The sequence below is a fragment of the Falco punctatus genome, assembly GCF_963210335.1.
Source record: "Falco punctatus genome assembly, chromosome: 3".
Lineage (NCBI taxonomy): Eukaryota > Metazoa > Chordata > Aves > Falconiformes > Falconidae > Falco > Falco punctatus.
In genome coordinates, this window is record NC_137582.1 from 103,303,998 (window position 1) to 103,329,041 (window position 25,044).

Genomic DNA, 25,044 nt, shown 5'->3' on the forward strand with positions numbered 1-25,044 from the left:
GCGGGGCCGCGCCGTGATTGGCGGCGGGCCCGGCCGGGGGGGGGCGCCGGGGGGGTCCCGGCGGGAGAGCGGCCGGCCCCGCGACCCGCCGAGGAGCTCGGGCGGCGGGGGGCGCTGGTCCCGCGCGCGCAGCCCGTCTCCCGCACAGGGACGGGACCGTGTCCAGCGCGTCCAGGCGGTGGGGAGCACCCGAGCGCGGGGCGTGAGGCGAGGCACTGCAGCAGCTCTGGCCAGCAGCAGGGAGGACCGTTCCGGCCCGCGCTTCCCGCCTTCTGGGCCCGCCGGCTGGGAGATGCGGGGCTGCCGTGGCACCGCGCCGGAGGGGGTGCGGGCGGAGGTGAGCAGCTCTCAGGCTGTTTCTGGAGAGGAGGAAGAGCCACGGCAGCCGCGGAGTTACTCCTCCAGGGACCGTGCAGATAGGAGACGGACTAGGAGAAGCATGCAGAGCCCTTTCATTGCTCACTGTGACGCTTCTCTCTCATGTAGGTCATTGGATGGGTTGTAGATGTACACACAAACACTCTTGACAGCTTACTCACTGCTGACATACCAGCTGCTGAACGTATGAGACAGGGTTTGTGCTGCTAGTTGTGCAGCCTGCCTCACAGCTTGGGAGCAAAGGGTTTGTCTTCCCACAGGACAAAGAACCGACAAGTCTCAGTGGTGCACAAGGAGAGAGCATTGCCTGTCCCCACACGCAGCTCCCCTGGCCTCGCGGTCTGCGTGCTCGCTGTGCCTAGCCGGAGGAGCTCGTTGGGAATCGGAAGTGAACTTGCACAGCCCAAATAGGTTCTGCTGTCTGAGGACAGCATAATAGTAGCCTCTGTCTGAGGTCCTGCTTCATCTTACAACCTGTGGCAACTAGGATCTACCCTGTGAAGAAAAATACCATGACGGAGATGGTTACTTTATCCGCAGGTCTGTTAGCTTTTGCATGTGTGACAGGGAAAGAGGAAAGGCTCTCTTCTCTCCTCTTGGGATCAGGGAACCACGTTGCCAGCAATTACCTGCTTGCTCTGTGAATCCACCCTCCCCTCCTCCCTCTCCTCCTGGCCTGGCTCCATTACCTGGCTATTGTGTCCAGATCCTGAATCAGTTCAGAGTGTGTCAAGTTCAGCACATATTTTTATACTACTTTTGTTGCTTGTCTTGCATGCTGTGCGACCCTCTGGTCATAGGACGGGTCACACAGGTCACAGGTGCTTTTCCACTTGTTGCTACCTGCAGTCACTTGCGAGCTTCAAGTACTGTCTCTGCCAGATGGTGACTTCCCAGCTCGTAGAGTGCAGGGCAGCAACCTCCACGCTCCTCAGTGCCACATTTGCTTCCATGTTGCACTGATCTCCCATCTCCTTTTTACTTGCAGTTTTTCAGCCAACACAGCCTTTTTAAAAAGTCTTCTTTCTCCTACAGGGCAGTTCACCTGGATAAGAATCTTGATAATATAACAGTTCAAAGTGAGGTAGATTTTTATTAATTCATTCTCTTTCCTTTTCTCTCCAAGCAACCATCAGCATCATATATAAACAGACCCTGGTTATATTTTCTTTTGCAAAATAATATTTTTATGACAGATGTCCTTCATGACAGGTGTTGGACCAAGCGTTTGGATTTGATAGTGGGTTTCTTGCCATAATGAACTACTGAAGTTGGCAACAGCAGGCAAACATGTTCTTGGTTATTCATATGTAGAAATACTTAAAGGGCTAATCCTCAAGTAATACTCTAGCATCAAAAAGTACTGAAACACTGTTAAAATTGCTCAAATCCTGATGCACTGTTAAAATTACTCAAATCCCAAAGGCATCATTTAAGTTCATGTAGACCACTGAAACTATAAGTTAAGAAAATTCTGTGCTTGGGAAAACCACTATTCATTTCCCCATTGCAGATCTTCTGGATTTAAGGATGGCCCACAGACAGTATCTCTGAAGGCAGGCAGGGAACAGGAAGCAGAGCATGGTGAAGGATTTTCTTTCAGTCCTACGGGGAACGTTCTGAATTGGCATCCTGAGCGGCATTTGGCTGCCAGCCATAGAAAGAATAAAGTCAGTAACTTGCAGGTAACAGCTCACCAACTAAGATGGTTTCAGGTTACTTTCAAGTAGCGAACAGTGCCACCACAAATTAAGTATTTTTGCCAGGTGTCACCCTTCTTTCATCGCAGGCACAAGGTAAAGACTGCTACTGAAGAAATACCTGTGACTGTGTCACCCCCTGTCCTGATCCCTGGGTACGTATCTAATTTTGTGTACCACATCAGATTCAAAAGCCAAAGTAAACTTGGGGCAGACACAGCAACTGCAGAGCTGCTGGAATGCGTTCTGTATGTCCAGAATTGCCCCTTCTGTTGCCATACTTCTATTCCCTGTTTCAGATTCTTAGGACTGCAGCTTCTGGTTTTGATTAAGGTGGGTTCCGAGGACTTCTGAATTTCATACAGACTCTTGATGTTAAAAAGGTTCTGGTAGACAATTGGATCTTGTTCTTGTTGGAAGTCAGTTACATATTTTGTCTGATAATTAATAAAATCTGTCTTTTTTGCCACACAGGATGGAGCAGTTAGATAAAAAATATGAAATACAAATGATAGCCTGAGAAGATTTAAGTCATCAGTTTCTCCCTGTGTCTGCAAACAGTTGAATGCCAGTCCAGAGAAAATGGAGAGATCTTACTTAAGACTGCATCTAGTTACATTCATCCTTAACTATGCTAGTTAGGCAAGTGAGCCTAAGTCAGGCCATGACACAGCAAAGTTTCCAAGATACGCCTTTCTGTTAAACCATATTTTATTAAGGAAGAAAATAACTTTTCTGTGATTTCAGATTTTTCAAAATGACAATAATTGCTTGGCCTTTTTCTGCCAAAATAACACGAGGAAACAGTTTCACCGTACAAATTTGGCAAGTTCAATAGAAAGCAACTCCTCACCATAGTACATTTGTGACATTTTAACTGGATGTATTAAACACTGGTCTTCAGCTTTCAGTGCGAGAGAATCCTTCAAACCACTTCTTACCTAACTTTAATCCATCTTTGTTTTCACAGTGCTTACTGAGAATGGAAATAATGTAGTCAGTGGAAAGATGTTCAGAAGAATAGGCAAGGAAAACATTTTGCCTAGCCTCCTGTCATAAATTAATGAATGTCCACCATTCCAATTATAGAAAGATGCAAGAAATTCCATCGCTTTTTTAAACGCAAGATAGAACCCAAAAAAAGACAACACAAAATCTGAATTATCTGACTTCAGGAGATCTGTTTAAATAATCAAAATGGTTGAATCGTATTTTTAAAATCCTTGCTTATTAGATTGAGTAGAGCAGGTTATTGTACAGGGAATAGCTGCAATTTAAACACAGGTTAATTTCCTGCTTCTGTGCTAGAATATGACATTTATACACATGCAGCACCCACAGGGAGAGAGGATGAAGTAATTAATCTTTGCTTAGTGCTAGCTGTATTTCTTGCAAGAATTCTTGTAATTTTTTGAATGTTTGTTATGCTTTCTTTCTGGAAGATGGAAAGCAAAATATTTGGCAAGTGAATGAAAGGTTCAAACAGAACCCATATACTAAGAACTACATAGGGAATTAAAATATAACCAGTTTTGAAAAGGGACATGTGGTGAGATAGAAAATTATACAGAACAAATTGTTCTATAGATTAGTCTTTGATCAAGAACATTAATGTTCTTGATTATAAGCTTACTTAAGGAAAAGGGTACTAAGAAATACAATTTTTTTAGCTTTTAAAGTAAAAACATGTAGAAGTGCGGTAGGAAATATTGTTCATAGTGACCACTAAAAGCTTTATTAGTCTTTTGGTGTAAGGGATACTGTATCGGGATACTGAAGAATTCTAATTAATCCTTCTCTCAGCAAGACAATATGGACAGTTAGCGCTAGAACAAGAACAAATAAAAGTGTTGCAAAACTTCATTTGCAATGTTTACACTTTTTTCTCCATGATAGCTAAATTTTATATGCTTTTTTAAGAACTGCTCAGTGTGTAATGATATTTACAAATTACATTCACTAAGGAACTCAGTAAGAGAAAAAATAACATTTACCAAAACAACAGAATAAACTATTTTTTTTTAAAAAAACACCCAAAACAACAAACACCTGCCCCCCACTCCGCCCACAGTCCTTGACTTGCCGAAGCAGTTTTAGTGAGACTAGGACAGAAAGGACCAAAATGCTTATTAGTGTGCAATTTCCATAGGCACACAAATGAGAACGTTTAGCAAAGATCTGTGATCTTGTTTAATTGGAGACAAGCAAAAGAAAACACTTTTTTGAAGTCACTGCATTGTAAAATGCTCAGAATTACTGATTTTATAACCTTCATAAACGTTGCCTGATTTTCCTCATCAGTGTTTCCAAAACTAAGTACAGTGAGATCTTAGTTATTCAACTAGTTCATCATCTCCATAAGGCCAGTCAAAGACTTTATATACGAAGCCCTTTTCGATTTTAATTCACTGTCTGTGAAACACACCAGATCCGTACCTCAGAGTTACGAACCGGGCAGCCCAGCAATACACTGCATCAGCGTGCAGCTGCTTGATCCCTCCAGCTTGCACCCTCCTTATTGCACAGCTAATAGGTTTGTGGATACGTTATAGTGTGGTACGTTCTTACTGTGCAGTTAAGCAGATCTCAGTGATGACATTTTGCGCTGGTGCCGTTAAATCCCTCAAACTTAGTGTTTCATTCCAGCTTGTAGAGTCCATCAGCTGCTAAGCTTGTTTCCTAAACATAAGATATCCACCTTCATTTGAAGTTGGGTACAAATGTATTCAAAGAGAGCAGTGTTGACCATAAGTCTCATTAAAGAGAGGTCTAATTTATGCTGAAACCAGGGAAGAAGTATATAGTCCAAGTCATGTTGCTAAACACAGAAGTGACTAAGAAGGCTGGTTAGCTTAGGGAGGGGTTGCCAGAAGCAGAGAGGCTGACATCAATGAGGTCTGGAAATGACTTCAGACCGTACGTCATTATCTATTTGAAGGCCTTATGTTGCTATAGCAACCCTGAAATTGCATGAGTATCTAGATATTTAGGACTACAGTGAAGGACAGATGCATTAAGGTCGCTTTCCTCTAATTAAGAGAGGATATTTTTTGCTTTACCTACTTGAACACTACTCATACCAAGTTGATGGTGCAAGTAATAATTTAAATCATTCTGCTTTTGAAGAAAGGTCAGTTTCCTCATACACTGAAACCAGTTTTGAGATTGGACTTATTTTAGACTTGAGTGGGGAAGGAGCAGCGTATGTAACTCACTAAAGTTAACATCTCTCCAGCAACGCACAGATCATAAGGTTTTCCTATTGTAGACCTCTGTGTACCCATAGCAGGTAGGCATCCTGTGGGTTTGACAAACTTGACTTCTTCCATGGAATCAGGGCTCATTAGACACAAGAAATTTCTTAGAGCAGGAAGTGGGTATTGTGGTGATAAGCTGCTAAGACCCCAGAGTATTAGATTTGGGGATCTAGATTCAGCTTGGATTAAAAATCAGTCATTATTTTTTAAAAAAAGTAATAAAACTCTGTCATTAAAATAACATTTTGTTAAGTGTAAACCCAGAATAAAAAAAAAAAAAAGGAAGAAGGAAAGAACATTGTCAGTAATAATTCATTCCTGACACTGATACATTAACCCTGCAAACTGGGAATGAGAGAAGATAAGAGTTTCTTCTATAACATCCTGTAGGAATTGCCTTTTTCACTGCAGCTTTTCTAGACTTGCTACGTATTCCCCATCCACTCTTGCTCTTCAGTGCTTGTGACTGTAGTTTGCCTGCAGTGATCAGGTAAGTTCTATCACAGTTCAGGTTCTGCCTGGTTGGTTCAAAATCCTGCTTCTGTAGTCTCTTTTAGCAGTGTTTTCTGTAAGTTTTCAATTGTTCATTTGCAAACAATAGCTAGAGTTCGCTCTAAAGGTGCTGTACTTTGAGCAGTCCAAGAAAATTGGAGATTTTCTGCAGTGTGTTCTGAAAAGGTGTTTTTTTCCTTTAAATTGGGTAACAGAGTTTGTACCTACTAAGAAATAAAAATTCAAAAAGCAAAAAATCTATGTGAATAAGGTGAGAAATTATTCAGTGAAAAGAGAGATGGTGGAAATTAGCTGTAGAACTTTGGGGTTTTACCATTTCTTGAGCAGTCCTTGGTTATTTCTCCATTTCCAAGCAACATTATTAACAGGGAAGACTTTTTGTCACTAGACCTATAATAAAATAATAATTTATGCTGTTTTCATTTCTGACTTAGTATGGGAATCCTCCAGAACAACATTTGCTGGTTGCAAATAATAAGAACTTATTTCATTCTGTTTCTCTACAGAGATAATTTTCCATCAGCCATATCCCTTAAATGTAATGTCAAAGGTTGACTTTTATCTAAGAAGTCTCATTAGACTGGATACTACATTGCTTGATGAAACTATCTCTCTTAGGAATTCAAGAATGTAGCAAGAATGCTGGTACTAAAATACACCTAGTCAAAAATATAAGGCTTGAAGAACACAGTAAGATGAGAAGTAGTTAGAGGCTATGGAGATGGCAGAGGCTCTCAAATCTCAAATTCTTTTAGGAGAGGCTAGGGATGTAGAAAACTTTCACATATTGAAAAAATATTTCATCCACACCATAAGGATGTGTTTTTAAATCTTTGCTTTAGTAAGCAAACTTTTGAAGCAAGTTCTTGGATTTTTTTTTTGGGGGGGGTTGTTTGTTTGTGGTTTTTTTTAGACGGTAGCAACTGTAACATCCTCACGCAAGAGACCTAACGTTCTTATTACTGAGTCTGTAATATTTTGTTGGTAGAAAATTACAGTTCTTTTTCTTGCTTTGTGTTCTGTTTTCAGGCATTTTTCCAGGTTGAGTCTTCATTTTCTAAGTGGGGTTGTTGACCACCAATTATTGAGATCCTAATAACTGTATACAAAACCAGAATAAGCAAATATTTAGTTCCTGTGTCTTTGGATGTGGAAGTACTCTTGTCTCTGTATGTATCTGGTACAAAAGACTAATAGTTACATTCTAATGTGCATTCTTGTGGATGTCTGGTGATACATCATTATCACCCGATGTGAGCCCTATCTTTCTAAAAAAATTTTGAACCATTTTGTCTTTCCTCTTGATGTAACTTCAGTTCTGACTTGAAACGTCTCAAATATATACTACATTTGCATCAGTACTGCTTTCAAGGGCTTAACTACTCTGCTTCCAAACAGTATGAAATATTAATTATGATGGCCTGGAAGAGTGCCAGTTGCTAAGATAAAGTGAGAAAAAATGAGAAGTTGCAATCAGGGATGACCTTCTGTTGATAGGCAGTTTAAGATTTTTCATATTTTTTTTTTTTTAACCAGACTTAAGATTCTGACTTTCAAAATATAAAATAATAAACCATTCCTGTCATGTCCTTCATATCTGCTTTATCCCTGCCATTGACACCCCCAGCTGGCAAGTTCCTCAGATAACAGTCTCCCCAACTGTTCATGAAAGTAGGTGGGTCTTACTTTAATTTTACTTAATTAGTAAAAATTAAATTAATTAATTACCGGCAGGTCAAGGGAAGTGATTCTCCCCCTCTACTTTGCTCTGGTGAGACCCCACCAGCAGTACTGCATGCAGCTCTGGGGCCCCCCACATGGGAAGGACACAGACCTGTTGGAGGGGCTCCAGAGGAGGCCATGGAGATGCTCAGAGGGCTGGAGCAGCTCTGCTGTGCAGACAGGCTGAGGGAGCTGGGGTTCAGCCTGGGGAAGGCTCTGGGGAGACCTTATAGCAGCCTGCCAGCGCCTAAAGGGGCTGACCAGAAAGCTGGAGAGGGACTTCTTACAAGGGCCTGAAGCAGTAGGACAAGGGGGGATGGCTTTCAGCTGGAAGAGGGGAGATATAGATTAGATATTGGGAAGAAACCCTTCACCATGAGGGTGATGAGGCACGGGCCCAGGCTGCCTGGAGCAGCTGTGGATGCCCCATCCCTGGCAGTGTCCAAGGCCAGGCTGGGCGGGGCTGGGAGCAACCTGGTCTGATGGAAGGTGTCCCCATGGCAGGGGTTGGAACAAGATGATCTTTAAGGTCCCTTCCAACCCAAACCATTCTATGATTCTAGGATTTGATGATATAAGCTTAAGTCAAGGAGAAAAAAGCCTTTTGGATGATGAGAGGTCCTCGTAGATGACTGCTGGTATCGATTTCCTGTTAATAATTTTTTTGCTAGTATTTAATCTCATGGAAATACTGTCTAAAAACTTTTCAGAATTTCCTAGTACATAATGATAACAGTTGACTCACACCTCTAATTTTGTCTACTAATAAAGCTTCACATTTCTTTTGAAGTCATGAGTCATTCCTGTTTTCATTTTTAAAATTCAGCACTGCAACAGCACAGCACAGCACAGTCACAGACCTAGCAAGCGTCCTACAGGTTTCCTGGCGCTCGGTTATTTGCTTGCCTGCATCTGGTAAATGTTTCTAATGTATTTGACAGGGAAAAGGCTTTTTCATCTATCTTTTAAATTAGGAGCCAAGAGATCTGGGATTCTAGTCTTACCCTTCATGGCTTGTTTCTGCAGATATTTGTGAGCAGTTGGCATATCCCATTTGACGATCGACAGAATGGTGAGGTTGTGTTGTGCCGCGTTGAGCTGGGCTGTGAGCAGGACCCTGAGCACTGACGTTTTGGGTGCTGGCTATCCAACTAACGAAGCCAAATCAATACACTCAGCAGTCCTTGCTGTAACCAGATCTTTTTGCTATTAGGATAGGTGCCAGAACCTAAACACCACGCGTTCTCTGACTTCACAAATAGCTCTGCATTCCTCCAGCAAAATTAACTGTGTGCTGCTTCCTGGGAGGCAGCATATGAATCACCAGCCTATTTCAGCCCAGTTACCTCCATTCACTTCTGAGCAGCTAACGTTCAAATTTAAGTAACTGTTCAAGAAGGAAGATGTAAAAAAATTAAAATAAATCCCATGCTAATACATCATACAGTTTCTCTCCACACTTGTGAGGAACCTGTATCTGCTGATTTGGACCTCAGTATATGACTGGTGTCTTAGCTTATTAAGCTGAAAGAGTTTCAAAAATGGCATGTCCTGAAGCAGAAAATACCTTTGCCACATGAATGTTAACGGGCAAATGTATCTCACCTTGGTGGTGATTGCTGCTGTGAATTGCCAGCCTTTAGCATCTCCATCCGATAACGCAGACCTATTGATTTGCTGCTCTTCACTGAATGCCCTTTAGTTATCTTTTTGTAAGATGACACCTGCGCCTGAAAAGAACACCCCTGATGGATTTGTAACACTAACTAGACATCCCTTTTGGTACTCACAACAAAGCAGCTGTCCTCTGGTGACTGTCCTGCTTCTGTGGCATGTTACATCCCACTGGCAAGAGGAAGTGATAGTATTGGAAGCTGAGAGTTCATTTCTGGTCTCCGAAACAAGGCTAGGTTTTACAGATCTATGAATCAGTGAACGCTGCTTACTGTAGTCATCCATTCCTATGACAATTCATGAAGAACTGCACCAAAAAGCTAGGGTGTATAAAATCTGTTAACTTATTTTTATAGTTCTGATGGTGAATGTTAACTGCTGTTGAACTAAGTGGAGACCGTCACAAGGCATCGAACAGGAAATGCAAAAGGAAGTTGACACGTAGAAGTAAGTACTTCTGTTAAAGTCTGAGAGGATGTTTACATTTCTTGCCACTGCTGTCTCCACAAGTATTTCCTATTCCTGAAATCAAGAGGTCACTAGTCAAAACTGAAACTAGAGAGATACTATCCAGTTAGACTTGGCCTCTGCCTTGCATGTGGTTAAATCAACGTTCTAGATAACCACATATCCTAGAACATCTGCAGCAGTAGTACTGAAAACGCTTTCACCACACTGCCCCGCTGAACTGCCTATTGTCAGTGGTGTTTAAAGGTGACATTGCCAAAATATCGGGAGAAATGTGTCACTTCCTGGCTTAAAGACATCATAAAATTAAAGAAAAAATGAAAATTTTAAATGAACGTCAGGAAGATGTCCATCATGGCACTGGATTATTCTGTCAACTGGAAAAGGTGGTAGTAAGAATATATATATATTTGAACTAACAAAGAGTATAAGATGGGAAACGAAAAGCCTTCATTAGCAAGGAGATCTTTGCAGTTTGACTAACTAGTAATGGGATTAATTTCATCAAATATAATGAATGTATTACAGGACAGAAAATGAAGAGCTCAATAAATGTTTGATATTCACTAGGGCAAAAGATTATGGAGTATGTCTGAGTATCATTCTGTTGCATTTTAGCTTTATGGAGAAGGTTACTCCCTTTGTAGCTACAGCTGAAGTCATTGGAAGTCCAGTCTATCATGCTCTTATTTTTCAGTTGAACAGATTTTCTTGAGAAGCTGAATGCTTTATCTTTTTTCCAGGAGTTTTTCTTAGAACTTTACTAAAGGTCAAGAAGCTGTGTAAGTATTACATTTTAAAAACTAGCTGTGACATTTTTTTAAAAATACAGTTTTATTCTGTAGTTGAATCAGCTCTCAAAAATGGATCAGCCTACAAACATGTATGAATTAGTTTGTTCTTGTAGCCTGGCTGAGAAGAAATGCTTCTTAGCATTTGTAGGATTATCCTGGAGGTGAGATAAAAGGAGTTATGTTTAGGTGCACAAAAATGTTATGAATTACATATACACAAAATACCTGTGATAGAAAAAATGTTCAATGCTGTAAAGCAAAGCACTCAAAAATGCCAGAACTGGGGTTACTGATGCCCCATCTGCACATGGATTTACATGTTTGAGTATGTTTTTAAAATCTGTGATCTTATTTACAATGCCTTAGTCAGTGCACAGAATGAGCAGAGCCCACTTCGGGAGCTTGTTTCATTCTCACAGCTTAGTGGCCTGTAGATCAGAGCGCAGTACCTCACCAACATAAGCAAGCACTACTCTTCTCCGCACCCGTGGCTGTGAGCCTGCCCTCCCTCCCGCTGACACTTGCCCATATCTTATCCCGCAGGAGCCAAATCAAAGAGCTAAATCCGCAAGGAACAACAAACTTTTACTTTGCAGGGTTTGTGTTTGGTCTGTTGTGCACTCTGTGGGGCTTCACAGTAATAAGGGTGGGCACAAGGGAGAACGCTTACATCAATTTTCACTCTCATGGAATTGCATGTTGAGCTGCTGCACGTTATTTGTAACCTGCTCTAAAATGGATGGGTTTCTATGGAGCTTTTCTTCCATGAGTGAATCAGGGACAGAATCCAGTCCCTTTGGGCACTGTTGTGTTGCCATGAACGTGAGATTGTCCTTTCTCTTTGGCCACACCATGCTTTAGTCATTGCAGCGTCTGTAACATATGAAGCTGGGGGTTTCCAGGCAGCCTTACCCTTGATGTATTGTCCTACTTTGTTCTCTGGACATTGCTTTCCTGTGAGCAAGATGAGGAAGAAGTGTTGTGGAAAGGAAACCACTGTAAACAACTTGAGCCTGAAATGTAGTGTGTGTTTGAACATTGCTACCAAAACCTGTAACGGCATAGCTGGGTCTCAGCAGGTTCCTGTCCTGTTCTGTGCTGCTCTTTGTCCTGCGCTTACTTCTCTGTATGCTTCTGAGTTGGCTTGGGTGGAGGAGTCACAGCAGTTACTGGGCCCTACTGGTAACAATGAAAGTTATTCAGTTCTCCCAGAAGTAGTGGAATAGGGAACTTGTTACCACATCCACCCTCTGCATTTTACTTTGGGCTAAAACAAGTTTAGGCTTCTCTTGAACATGTGAACTAGGACTAACTTTCAAGCAGGCTGTAATTTTGGATGGCAATAGTTGCTGCTCTGCATCTTATCTTGACCTGCCTTTGATTAAAATAGGTTCCAGAAGTTCAGAAGTAACTTACTATTACAGATTTAGGCAGCTCAAGTCTCATCACTGTTGTTTTTTACTGTTGGGTGCTTAGGCTGTCTGGGTAATGTACAGATAGACACTTCAAAACTAACAGAAAGTCTTGTCAGCAAGGCACCAAGGGTTGCCTACACTTCTTCACTCTCTCCATGTAGTCAAGTTTCTATGTGGAATCGGAGCTTTTCTGCAAAGGTATAACTGGGAGCTGTTACCACTTGGCCCATTATCCTGGTGAGAAATACTGGTTTAATGCCCAAGGGATTTGTGCTCACAGACCTTACTTGCAATGTTACAGATATCTGGAGTGCTACTCTGAGTCCTTCCTATTGGAGCTATTTCAGTGTCTGTGGATTCTTACTCTTGGGCTACAGAAAGACATTCTTGCTCTTTAATTGCCCGAAATGTCAATGGAAGCATAGCTGCCTGTGGGTATTTGCTAGCAGCTAAGGGGAAGTTAGAGGACCATGAATTTTGGACACGGGTACCTAGATCCTTTTTGTCACTGTGTTTGACATCTATGAGATCTAACTAGGCTGCTCTTCACAAACATCTGCTCTGAGTTCACTCTCCCTTTTATAGCTCCAGCCTGTAGACTATCTTTACAGCATTCAGAGTTGCTTTTATAGATCCTATAGAGAGCTGATAATTTGTTATTTTCTTCTAACTTCTCATTCACAGATTTCACCACAACTTCAGTGCTTTATTATTCTTCTTTCCCAATCATTTTGACTTGTCTTACCCTTCTCCCTTCCCGCCTTATGTCCTACCGAGTGTACAGTAAAAGAGGATAGAGCTGTAAGTGACTATTTTGATCACTCCTCTAGGCTATTCATCAGTATTCCTGACTTTCTGCTGGTGATGAGCAATTGGCTTTTTGTAAGAGAGATACTGTGCTTCTGTCATGGTTTAACCCCAGCTGGCAACTAAGTCCTATGCAGCTGCTCGCTCATTCCCCTGTGGTGGGATGAGGGAAAGAATCAGAAAGGTAAAAGCAGGAAAACTCATGGGTTGAGATAAAGACAGTGTAATAGGTAAAGCAAAAGCCGCACACACAAGCGAAGCAGCAGGAGGCACCCATTCCCTGCTCCTCATTTCCCACTCCCTGTTCCCCACTCCCAGTCCCACTCCCCCGGGTGGGCAGGAGGGGCTCAGCCATGCCAGGACAGCCGGGCTCCAGCCTGACGGGGGCTTGGGGAGGCAAACGCCATCACTCCGTATGTCCCCCCTTCCTCCTCCTGCCCCAGCTGTACATGCTGAGCATGAGGGCGCATGGCCTGGGACACCCCTCGGTCAGGGGGGGCAGCTGTCCCGGCCGTGCCCCCTCCCAGCGCCCGGTGCCCCCCAGCTGCTCGCGGTGGGGCGGGTGGGGAGCAGAGGAGCCCTTGGCTCAGGGTAAGCACCACCCAGCAATAACGAGAACATCCCTGTGTTATCAGCGCTGCTTCCAGCTCTAATTCAGAACACAGCTACTATGAAGAAAATTAAATCTACCCCAGCAAAACCCAGCACAGATTCAAGTGACAGACAGAGCAAGCAGCTTATTGCCTGTAGTTATGTGGCACTCAATTAAGAACAGGACGTCACTAGTGTGTGCCGGCTTGCAGTGTCCTCTGGAATACCATCAGTAGCTAGGTTGGGGGGGTTGACTCTACTTTTTTCCAGGAAAAATATGTGGTCATTAGGAGGTGACTGAGCTAGATGTAACTAACTTGGCTTGCTTCTCCCCCTGGCATCCTTCTCTTTATGAAAACAGACCTTTCTTCAGGAGATACATTTTGAGAGGCCTAGGCCAGAAATCTGTTCTGACTTTGGTGACAATGGCCTCCATCCATCTGCTAGGTACTTCCCTCCTAACAGAAAAGTATGATGGCACAGGCACAGATAGCAGCTTCTTGCCTGCTTAAGATGGAGGCACAGGCACGTGAGCACACGGCTGCACCTTCAGTTCCTCTGCCTGCAATTTGAGAAGATCCAACCGACGCTAGCTTAGCTGTGTTTTGAGCAGGGAGCTGGATTAGATGACCTTCTAAGATCACTTCCAATCTAAATTATTCTACCATTCTGAGATGTATCAAACTACAGGAAAGCAGGGAGACAGATAGGGAACATACATTCAATCTGAATCTCAATGAACTCTGGCTACTAATAAATCTTTTTTTTACTTTTGAGTAACAGTCTGTATGTCCATTTCTAATTCATGTGGATTAATGCATGGCATCAGCTTTGGCTGGATCTGAACCCTTTGCACAAACAGCAGTCTTACATGTGCTCTTTTAAATTTCTGTAAGCTTTAACTGGATGACAATGGGAATCAAGATGGGCATTCTGCAGCCTCAGGGATGAAAACACTTGTAAAGAAGCACACCAGGCCTTAAGCTTTGTCAGTGGTGTATGTTTTGATTACTCAGATAAGCTCTGCCATAGCAAATTTTAGCGTAATCTTACAGTCTGTGAGCCAGTTATCTTCTGTACAGTGGTTTTGGCTTCAGATAACCTGACAAGGGAGGCAAAGAGTCTCAGGATTTGTTTGAAAGACCGTGACTTGTAAGCGTGTGATGTCATGACTGCTGTGTCTTCCTGACACGGGCTGCTTCTGAATCCTGGGTGTTTGAGATCAAGAACAAAAAATGGCTACACTGTTTGTGGTTTACAAATGGCTTTGCTGTAATGACAGAGAAACTTTGCAAAGTTTCTGGTGTGAGAAAAAGCTGCTGGGAGCAAGCCATGTTCTTACTCTGTAGGCAGACTGATGGCAATGACACACATGAATGCAAATGTGCTGTAGGGAAGACTTCTGAAGCAACCAGTTCACAGAGGTACCCTAGGACTTTCCAAGCCCTAAGAACTGGTGGAGGTTCAGAGCCCACCGGGGTATACCTTCTGGAAAGGAAACAGGGACTTGAAAAATAATGGGATCACCATTTGATGCGAGTTTTGATGAAGCTGATGAACAATTCCCACTTCAGCTGAAAAAAGGAAATCCAATATGACATTTGGGCTTGGTTTTGGTCAACATCACAATAAGAATGTGATCCTGAGTTCAAGCACACCACTCATCCTACACTAAGATGGCATAGGATCAAAGGATGCAGGCTCACATTTCAAGGTATCAGGAGGCCTTCTGACAGGATGGCTGAAAGTCAAGGGGGGGGATGATTGTGGGAACTCAATTTTGGTATCTCAGGCAAATCTCAGCATGCCTCTAGACTCTGAAGAGTCATTGAGAAGCTGCTGCTGCCTCTAGAGTTGGAAGCTGTTCAGCACCGCTAACAAGTACCCTGCACACACAAACACGAAGCCTGATCCACCAGGTGCTGGAGTCAAGGACATGGGCAAATGTCTTGCGATGCCCAGTTTGCATCATGGTACCAGTTACCAGTTGTACAGGATGTCTGGCTGTACCAAGGCCTTTTCTTTCTCACAGTTCTGAAACTTCCCAGCTGTGTGAACAGCCATGCCATGCCCTAGCCAAGATGCTCGTCGCTGTTGAGTGAGGTGAGGATAATGGGATGGCACAATATATCCAATATACAGCATGAGAGCATTTGTGTAGGGCGATGATGCCTTTAGGAGGGTTCCCTGAATGTAAGCAGCCTGGGCGCGAGGATTATATGACTAGATGTTTGCAGGAGCTTTGTATATTAAGCTTGGAAAAGCCATAAGGATGTATTGGGGTGTGGTGTCCCATGATTATCGGACACGTGTGTCCTGCAGGCCCTCTGCAGTGCAGGGTGAGGACCCCAGTGAGCCCTGGGGCTGGGCACAGTGGTTCAGCACCTGTGAGTACAATCAAACCTTTCTGTTCTAGAACAGGGTGGCTCCTTCCAGCTATCCACAGCAGCAGTCATTGGCACATGCTGTCCCCCCAAAAAACACCCCGAGGCAGTGGCTGGAAGGGGTACTGAGGGCACTGACCAGAACCGTGCCAGGGAATAGTTCAGCCATCAGCCAAGCTACCTGTGCTGACCCCTGTACACAGGCCCTGGTACTCTTCTCGTACAGCTGTAGCCTCAGAGGTACAGCTATCCTCACTTGAGACTTCGGGGTCTGCAAAGTGAAAATACGTGACTGCAGCAAAGATAAACACCAACAAACTGTTTTTCAGAGGTTTACACCAACCCATCCTCTAACTAAGTGGGGAGAGAATGTTTTTTCCAGTTGGAAGCCATTACTGTTGCTGGGATCTTTGTGAATGTGTCTGGCACTGAGGAAGGCCAAAGAAACCCGCCGTGCGGCAGTACCAGTACTGAGCAGTGGATGAACAGCTGCCAGGCAGCCTCGGCTGCTGCTCCTGGGAGCGTACTTGAAGTGCAGCACACAAAACACATCTTTCCTCAGAGGCATTGTCATCGTCACCCTGGCTTGAGTTTGGATTGGCAGGCGACCTTAGGCACTTCTTGTAAGGTCAGACGGGGCTGTCACCCCCTTTGCTGCTGAAGCATCACTAGTACCCCTGAGAGCAGCTGGGGAAAGCAGGGTGTAACATTAGCCCTGACCAACACCAGGGCATGATGCTGGACTGGCCTCAGCAGGAACTCCCGCAGCCCACGCTGTCCGCAATCCTGTGAGCCACACTGGGAAGAGCTGCAGTACGGCACATCGCGGCACATGCGGCGAGGCTGGCTGCTTTGCAAGGGAAGGAGGAGTTGTGGCTTCTTTTCAGTTCCAGAGGGACCTCTCTGGACTCCCCACCATCACATCCCATACTCCTAGCAGAGCACACACAAATGCAAGTTGACCTTCAGCACTTACCTGGGTGCTGTTCTGAGCGCAGAAGATCCCAGTGAAAGGTGGAACCTTTACTGCAGCATGTTGCACCAGAGCAGCTGGTGGCTGCAGGCAGCCAGCTTTTCTGTGGAGGAGCTGCACAAGCTTTAAATAAAAGATAAATGGTTGGGTGTTGTAGTCAGAGTCCAACCCAGTCAGCCTCACATGGGGCACCAAATGTTGCAGCACAATCAAACTAGTAGACTGCAACAAGGCTTTACCATTGGTCAGATTCTACTGTCCATGCTGTTTGTCCTTCCTCCAGAAGCCACGCCACACCACGCCACTCCCCTTCCACACTCCTCAGGGCTATTCAACTACTTAGCAGGACCAAGCTACAGCTGCACATTGTCCATGTCCATCAACCCACTGCCTTGGAGGCAAGGCCACAGCTGTGTGTTATCAGTGCTCATCAACCCACTGCTTTCATTCCTCTACAGTTGGGGAAGGACAAGTGAGGGAGGAGGTCAGTCACAAGGTAGAGGAAAGGATGAACACAAAAAGCCCCATTCCATGTCCCTCTCCTGCCCATGCAGGATGACGTGTTCTGCCTCCTCATTTCCTCTCTCCTAGGCAAAGCCTAACACTGCCAGAGCCGAGCCACTCGCTCTGGGTGCACCTCTAGGTTGGGTTGTGTGTACATGGCTGTTGCTTAGGAGTAGAACAGGTTCTTTTGGGCTATGGGTACAGTGGAAGAGAATCTGGTAAATAAAAAGTTTAGATCAACTGGTAACAGTGGAAGTCAAAAGATGACTTTAAAAATCACTGCATGATACCACAAGGTATTTAGGATGTGGTCAGTCAATTCAGACAGATGTTGTATTATTGTGTTGAACTGCTTTGAAAATACTGAAGAGGTAACAATTTGTAAGTACACTTACACCCTTTTGGCAGGAGTTATATTCTGGCTGCATAAAGCTGTGATGCTAACAGGTGTTTGGCTTTTTTCATTTTTGGGGGGGATCTGCTGCAGTATTAGCACTTTTGAAAAAGAATGGTCCTTGAGGAGGTAAAACATCTAATAAAAATTGTTTTCATCTGTTACTGAGGAGTCTTAATTCCTTTTGATTACTAAAGAGCAAGTAAATTAGAACAAAATGTCTTGACTTAAAGCATGTCTTTTGAAAATGACACAGTTAATGTCTCCTATTGCTTTTTTTGGACTGAAGATAGTTGTCAAATTTAATATAAACCAGTAAAAACTGATGTTTCTGCTGAAAACTGTTGTCCAATTCTAACAAAGTCCAAACTGAAGTGGTATGTATATTCAAAGTCAATTTTTAATTCATGTGCCAATTTACCTTCATAACAAAATATCCTTTTCACTTAGAAAGAATATCTAGTGAGCATTCAGCTACATATTCCTGCATTTTGTGGCATCCCCAAAGTATCCATGATAAATAAATGAATCTCTCCAGTAACAAGGCAATATTCCTTTTTTGAAACAGTTATTAACTTTTCCTAGATCTGACTCTTTTTTCTGGTTGTTTCCCCCCCTTTTCTTTCTTTTTGTAAATTTTTTTCTTTGCGGTTAAGCACCAGCTTAATTAAAATTAATTTTTAATTGTCTTTAATGGAAAACTGATTCTTTTGCGTGTCCAGACCCACTGTGGATTCTTCTTGATTTGAAAGAAGCTATTGTTGCAATGTCTTGCACCTACAATTTATATAAAGACAAATCTATCAGCTTGATTTCTAGAAATATTCATTGCAGTTGCTGAAATGATTCTGCTGCATTTTATTCATCAATGCGCCCTGGAGTTCTGATGGTTTATAAGATTGTCATCTCCTCTGTATTTACAGCGTATTAACTTCTTCCTTTTAGAGTGCATCAAAGCTTCAAAGTAACTGGATGTTTTCACACCAAGCCTCCCTCTGCAAGGCAGAAGAGCCCTACCTGGTGGATACGCTGCTGTCATTCATGCAGGCTGCTGCGCTGGCTTCTGGTGCTGTTACTCTTTTCAGCCATGCTCTGGTGCTCATTTTGGTGATTCATTTGCTTTCTGCACAGGCCCCTTACCTAAATTAGCAAATGTTCTTCCTCAAGCGCACCTGACCTTTGTGCTGGAATTGTGCTGAAAAAAATTATTCTGCTTTGATAGGGAAAGCTAATTTATTTTTAAGTACTGGGCTGCCTTTTTCCCTGTCATACTCTTGATGAATATCACTGTTTCTCTTCAGTTTTACTAGACTTTACTAGACTCAAGAACCTCACTGGCTCTGGTAAAAATGACTAACTGTTTTTCCCAAGGGAAACCCTCATCTTTCTAACAGGTTTCTCATGCCATTCCCTGGTAACCTAGCTGCCTCACCGGCCTGTGAGCGCAGCGTGTGAACTCAGCACACAGCAGGCCAGACGATGCCTGGGCTTTGCTCTGTATTAAGTTGAAGGATGTGCAATAAATTCCTGTAGCCTGCAGATTAATGTTAGAGGCGGAAAGCAACCACTGAGAGTTCTTCACCATCTCACTAACAGTGATTAACCATTTCAGTTCCCTGCTAAGCTCTAGCAGCTGTTCAGGGTGCAGAGAGGGGTTAGCCCCATGAAAGGATTGCCACAAACAGAATTCCAGGTGCACTTTTGCTGGGCATAACTTAACGGCTAGGTCAGTATCTCCTAAAGACTGCATGTTATTTTTTAGTCTTCTCTCCTGCCCCTTCACACAGCTCTTCTGTGTGTTCTCATCTCTTTGCCCCCGCCTTGTCACCGCAATTCTAGCCAGAGAAATGGCCAGCTCCCCGGGCACTGGCTCTGGAGAGGAGGGATGAGAATGGGTGGCGGTGGCTGGGTGATGAGCGGCTGCGACCACAAACCCTGCTGGCCATGACTTGGCCCAGCTGAGGGTCTGCCAGCAATTAAAGGATTAAAGGTAGATGGTTCCTGCTGGAAGCATGTAAAAGCACTTTATTTTCCCCCACGAACCTTCTGCGACTCAGAGTGAAAAGCTGCCGTATAGATGCAACTCTTCCAGCTGTGTGAACTGGAGGAATTCAGCATTTCACAAGAGTGCTCAGTATTTTAGGGAAATAGACTATACGTGAGTGCGGTAAATTGTTATGCATGTATTTTAATGTAATATAAACTGCTTTAGCCTCATTACCATGTTGTAATAATGGAGTCGTGACTTTCCCAAGAAAATAACAAGGTATGATTCAGCTGACCCTGGGAAATAGGCTTTTATAGTAAATTGGGAAAATAATGCTGGATTTCACAATACTATGTTACATAGTTATATCAGTGCGGTACAGTGTGATTTGTTCTTGGCTTTTGAAGGTAGATGTCTAGTAATATGATACTCTCCTTGTCAGCAAATGAACACGTTTCCACACAGACTCCAGATTAAATCCTTAAAAATGATAACATGGAGTTTGACATCCATAGTTACTGCCTGATAAAATACAAGTAAATATGTTGTTTAAAGTATGCAGTAGACAAACATATAGGCAAAAGACTTCAGATATTATGGTGATACTGTTTGAGAAGAATATTAGCATTTACTGATCATTCCTATTATTGCTGCAGTTATTTTATAAAACAATTCTTTAATTACATGAATGCCAGAAGGGTAAACTCACAAAAAGGAAAAACACTTTACACATAACTTAGTGGGATAACAATGTCTAGAACCTATTTTAAAGAAACTATGACAGACATCTTTAATTCACCAGTCTGCCACAACAGGAAATGACTTCCTCTAATACGCAATGAAATAAATAAAGGTCAGATGGTTCATTTGTCTAAATTTACTTTGCACAGTCGTACCAGTAAAACAGGATGTTTTCGATTAACATTGCTCCAGGTTTCCTGGTAACAATAGCACCAAAATAAGGACCAGATTTTGTCTAGGTGAAATTCACTCCTTCTGCCTAAAGCCCTATGCCTAGAATCTGCAAAGAGAAAAGCTGAAGTAAGATGTGGAAGCTGCTTAATTTGCATGTAAGCACCAGGCTGTGATCCATACAAGCTTACAGGAGTTAGGTACTCAGCTTCTGCTCAAACTCAAGGGAGGAAAGCACCTTTGCTCTTAAAGCTTTTTTGAAAATTCCAGCCCTCTAAGACACAACAGCCTCCCATTGTCTGCTCAGGGACAGCAGGTGTATATATATATATGTATATGCATAGTGCTTTGAGTATTCAAAATCTCTGCTTGTCAAAAGAGGAGCATAGAGCCTGCAGCTTCTCTGCTGTGAGGCAGCAGCAGCCTTGCTGAGCCATGCTGCTTATGAGACAGGCTGCGGGCACTTCCTCGTACACCCCACCCGACTTGTGCCCTTCAGTGATCTTCAGCTCAGCCAGAAAGACGAGGGGCTGTGAGTTAATTGCTGGCAAACTGAACCGTCTGGGGTTCAAGTGGGAGGAGGGGCTTTAAGCCAACTGTGTGTGCACTGGATGTTCCACCTAACTGTGATGCAGTTTGTGTTGAGGTACGTTTTCTCTGGCTATTTTTTCCTGAAATGTGCAATTACAAAATTTAAAATATTTACATCATTACAAATGAAATTTCAGTGTCCACTTTTTCTGTCATAAAATGGAATATTCCTATGTGCAACAGGTGAATTATCATCCTTGGAGATCAGATACAAAACTGTTTTCAATACAGAGAACAATAAACTGATTACTACAGCTATATATTTTTTGATCAAGAAGTTTCCCTGTCTTCAGCGGCGATGCTTGTCCCGTGGCTCCCACATCAGCTGTGTGCCAGGCTTCACAGTAGTTGCTAACCAGTCGGATCCCGTTTGCAGTTGAACCATGCCATATTACTTTTTGAGGCCTGAAAGGTAATGTTTAGAAGTTATTTCCTGAGCCTCTTTTTGCTTCATTCAACTGCACACCTGTATGTGTGGTGACCTGTATTTCTGCTTTCCTTCTGGTTGAAGCAAATGGTTGGTAGGGAAAGATGAAGACAGAAAGGAGAGGAAGAAAAGGAGAACTCCATTTGATAACCCATTCATAGGCCATCAGAAATGGAAAAAAAAAATAGCATAAGGAAAGAGAGACATTTTTATTACATTTCTACTAGCCCAAGATGTTGCTACTTGTACTACCTGGTAAAAAGAGGAGTCACGTGCAACTCATAAATGGCAATGTTAACTCACCAAGATGGATCAGTCATGACGTTCCTCCCATCAAAGGAGTATATTGGAACATGAATGTTGAATTGTCCACCATTTCCATTAAATATAGATTCCCAGTTACTGAAAAGTGTTTCTCCCTGTTAAAATTTCAAAGGCACTTTTACAAACAAAACAAATCCCAAATCCACATCATACCTAACTTTTGTAGATTTATCTATACAGTTAAAATCTTATTTGCATTTCAGAAAGCTTATGATTCAGCTTTCACATCAGTTTCTGCATGATGTTCCTGAACAGACTTGTCTCATCCATCATCTCTATGCTAACAGCTCTCTGATCCACACCTCTGCCTCACAGTCGCTTCTCCGTTCTGTTGTCACTCCAGATACTCAGCTTGATTGTCTCCATTTCCACTGTCCTTTTCCTCCTAACTGTCTAAGGGGCTGTTTGAAAAATTGCTTATAACTACTGTAGCTACAGAGAAAATATAATTTGTATTGGAACATCTGGTGAGGTCACAATTCTGTGAGAAGTGTTGCAAATGTTTAAGGCAAAAGCTTTGCATCAGGCTGCCTCTCAAACGCCTTTAGCGTTTTTCCCGTCGAAGTCGAAACAATGAAACAGATCTTTACAAATTTGTCTCCAAGGCTCTGTACGTGCATGCACTTCAGAGCAGCATCCGTCCAGCACGTTCCAAGCATCGCACGTTATTCCTTTAGGTTTCTTTGGCTGGTTTTTTCTGGGAGCCAGCCAATGCTACAGAGACATGGTTTGTTTTCCTCAGTTTTAAAGTGTGTCTGTTTATGTCAGACCACAACATGACTCATGCTCTACACTCTCAGTTTCACTGGGGTAAATCCAGCATCACTCCTAAGCACGGAATTTGCCTTTATCTTTAGAAATCAGAAACCCAGGCATTTTAGCCTACTGTAGTCTGTGATCATACTGGAAGGTAGAACATAACAGTGATCTTAGAGAAATGAGGATGTGTTTTCCCTGCTGATACAAAAAACAATCCAGAAAGCCAGACATCATACTGTTGCTTTGTCAGCAGTCTGCTTGAAGTAGGCTATTCTTGTAGCTTCTACTTCTACCATTAGCCTCAGGATACTGAAAAAAGCAGCCCTTGAAAATGCAAAAGAAATGTGAGACAGTCTGTATTTTCTACTTTACCACTACTTTTTTTGTTTCTTGAACCTGTCTGCAAAATATGAAGCAAAGCTGCTTCTTTATAAAATGCAGTTTGGGTTGAAACTTTCTGCTTTTGCCATTTTCCAACATTCTGGGGCACCTACAGCCTATCCTAATAGAACAAGCACTAAGTACTCATTTTTACCTTAAGATTGACTATCGGTAAATGGTATCTGTCTGTTTTCCTGACAACTGTGGCCAGGTCTTGCAAATGTGATGAGAGGAAGGCTCTGTAGGTAGATGTCAGACCTGCTAGTTGGGCCTGTTGAAAGCACTGAAAATCTGCTCGCACGTCACCAGAAAATGGCAAGTTTAAAGCCACCAGATGCAGCTGGAGAAAAAATGAAGAAAAGTTTTAAGTTTATAACACTAGGAAGATATATATCAGAAACAAAGTAGACCCCCTCCTGCTGCCAGCACAAGAACTAGTATCTTCCATACAGGGTATGAAAGTTATTTGCTGCCATAACATTGCATTTCTTAATGCTGAGACCCATAGCAGAAACACCTGTTGATCTTTGAACATTAAGGAAACCATGAAGACTATATACTCCTAAAAAATAAAATTCTTTTAAAAGCAGCTAGTAATTTTAAACAGAAGTCTTGGAGTTATCACACTAACAAAATCCCAAATTCTACAAGCATGGAAATAGGTAGTAACAAGTGACCACATACTTTTTAAATTTTCACTGTTACCAAATGCAGGAAGTAGTATGCTTAATTCTAACAGTACAGATGCAAGAACTAAACTACATTTTTGTTCTTTGGGTTTTATTTTATTTTATTATTATATATATAACTCCATTACCTTGCTTTCTTTGTCTAAATATTTTGGAGAGTATTTTAAATGAAGGCTTATGTTCTAAACTAAAACAAGCAGCACCATGAAGATAGAAAATATTGTAATGAATTCTTTAATGATTTAATTGTAACACTACTGTTACTTAAAAATTTGTGTGTTGCAGGTACAATCACTAAGCGAAGAAGTATTCCTAACTCAGATTTGTGGGTTTTTTTTATTTTCTTTTTTCTTTGAGATGAGAAAAGGGCTAGGATGATGAAAACTGATGTGGAAGAAACAATCTAAAATTCTCTCTGAGGTGTCTAAACCAGGTAAAGAAGTGTGTTTGTAAGTTTCTAAAGAAAAAAAATCTGTGAATTTGAAGAGGAAATATCACAAATCCCCCCTCAATATGCAAACTGTCATGTTTCAAACCACAGCTATGCAGTCGCAGTACAGATCTCATACTTACTGCTGGTTTTCCATTGTTCATATTTGATGTTGGACTCTGTGCTGGAAGAGACTGAAATCCCTGTTATTTTAACACATGCAAACAGATATATTAAACATGTTACTTAGATCAGAATTTTAGACACTCAAAAATTTCTACCTAAAGCAAACACTGAACTCTGGAGAACCTGAAACTGTCCTGCCTCTGAAAAATAAACCCAAACCATGTATCCAGAATACTTGATCTGCATATCACCAGTTTGGTGTGTCACATAAATATGTGCCTGAAAGCTGTCCTGGCCAGAGTTGCTTTGCTTGACCTGCGTGTACCCCTTCCACAGCGCCCTGCCAGAGCTGGCGCTGGATCGCACCTGCAGTCCTGCATGGGAGCAGCCTGCTCCTGGCAGGAGCAGAACACCAGGTCAGGAAAAGTAAAACCAAAAGGGTAAGGAGGATGTGAAACCAGAAAACGTAGAGGGTGGGAATATTTCTCAAGGCCTCTGTAATTCCCTCTCCTAAACAACTGGCATGTGGAGACCAGGAGGCTGATGATCTTCAGAGCTGTTTCAGGAACAGCAAAGTTTTTTTCCTCTAGTTATGGTAAGTATGAGTAACAAGCTGCTGACTGTACCAGATGAGAAACTCATGTGGTGTCAGCTGGAGGCTGTGGACAACTTCTTGTAACATGAGGTCTAGACATTTTCCCAGTATGCTAAGTGCACTTCCCTCTGACCTAGTCTAAATTTTTTTTCGTTATTTCTAGCCATCTTCCTTCTCACTGCTCCTTCCTAGCACTCTCCTGCCCTTCCATTATCTTAGCAGTCAGATCAGTTAACCAGTCATCAATGA

General features: G+C 42.6%; 1 protein-coding gene across 9 annotated transcripts in view; it reads right to left on the reverse strand.

The window, feature by feature from the left end:
• Positions 1 to 1,119: 1,119 nt before the first annotated feature.
• Positions 1,120 to 25,044, reverse strand: part of COL15A1 (collagen type XV alpha 1 chain) — a 171,947-nt gene continuing 148,022 nt past the window's right edge. For 5 of the 9 annotated variants that reach the window (XM_080381190.1, XM_080381192.1, XM_080381189.1 and 2 more), the window contains exons 39-42: positions 24,218 to 24,277; positions 23,110 to 23,295; positions 21,795 to 21,910; positions 1,120 to 21,469 (exon numbers count right to left, since the gene is read on the reverse strand). In XM_080381190.1, coding sequence (XP_080237316.1) covers positions 21,256 to 21,469; positions 21,795 to 21,910; positions 23,110 to 23,295; positions 24,218 to 24,277 — 576 coding nt within the window. In that variant the 3' untranslated portion in view covers positions 1,120 to 21,255. The remainder of the gene's footprint in view (positions 21,470 to 21,794; positions 21,911 to 23,109; positions 23,296 to 24,217; positions 24,278 to 25,044) is intronic. The other 4 variants (XR_013927186.1, XR_013927187.1, XR_013927188.1 and 1 more) reach the window with 4 other exon arrangements.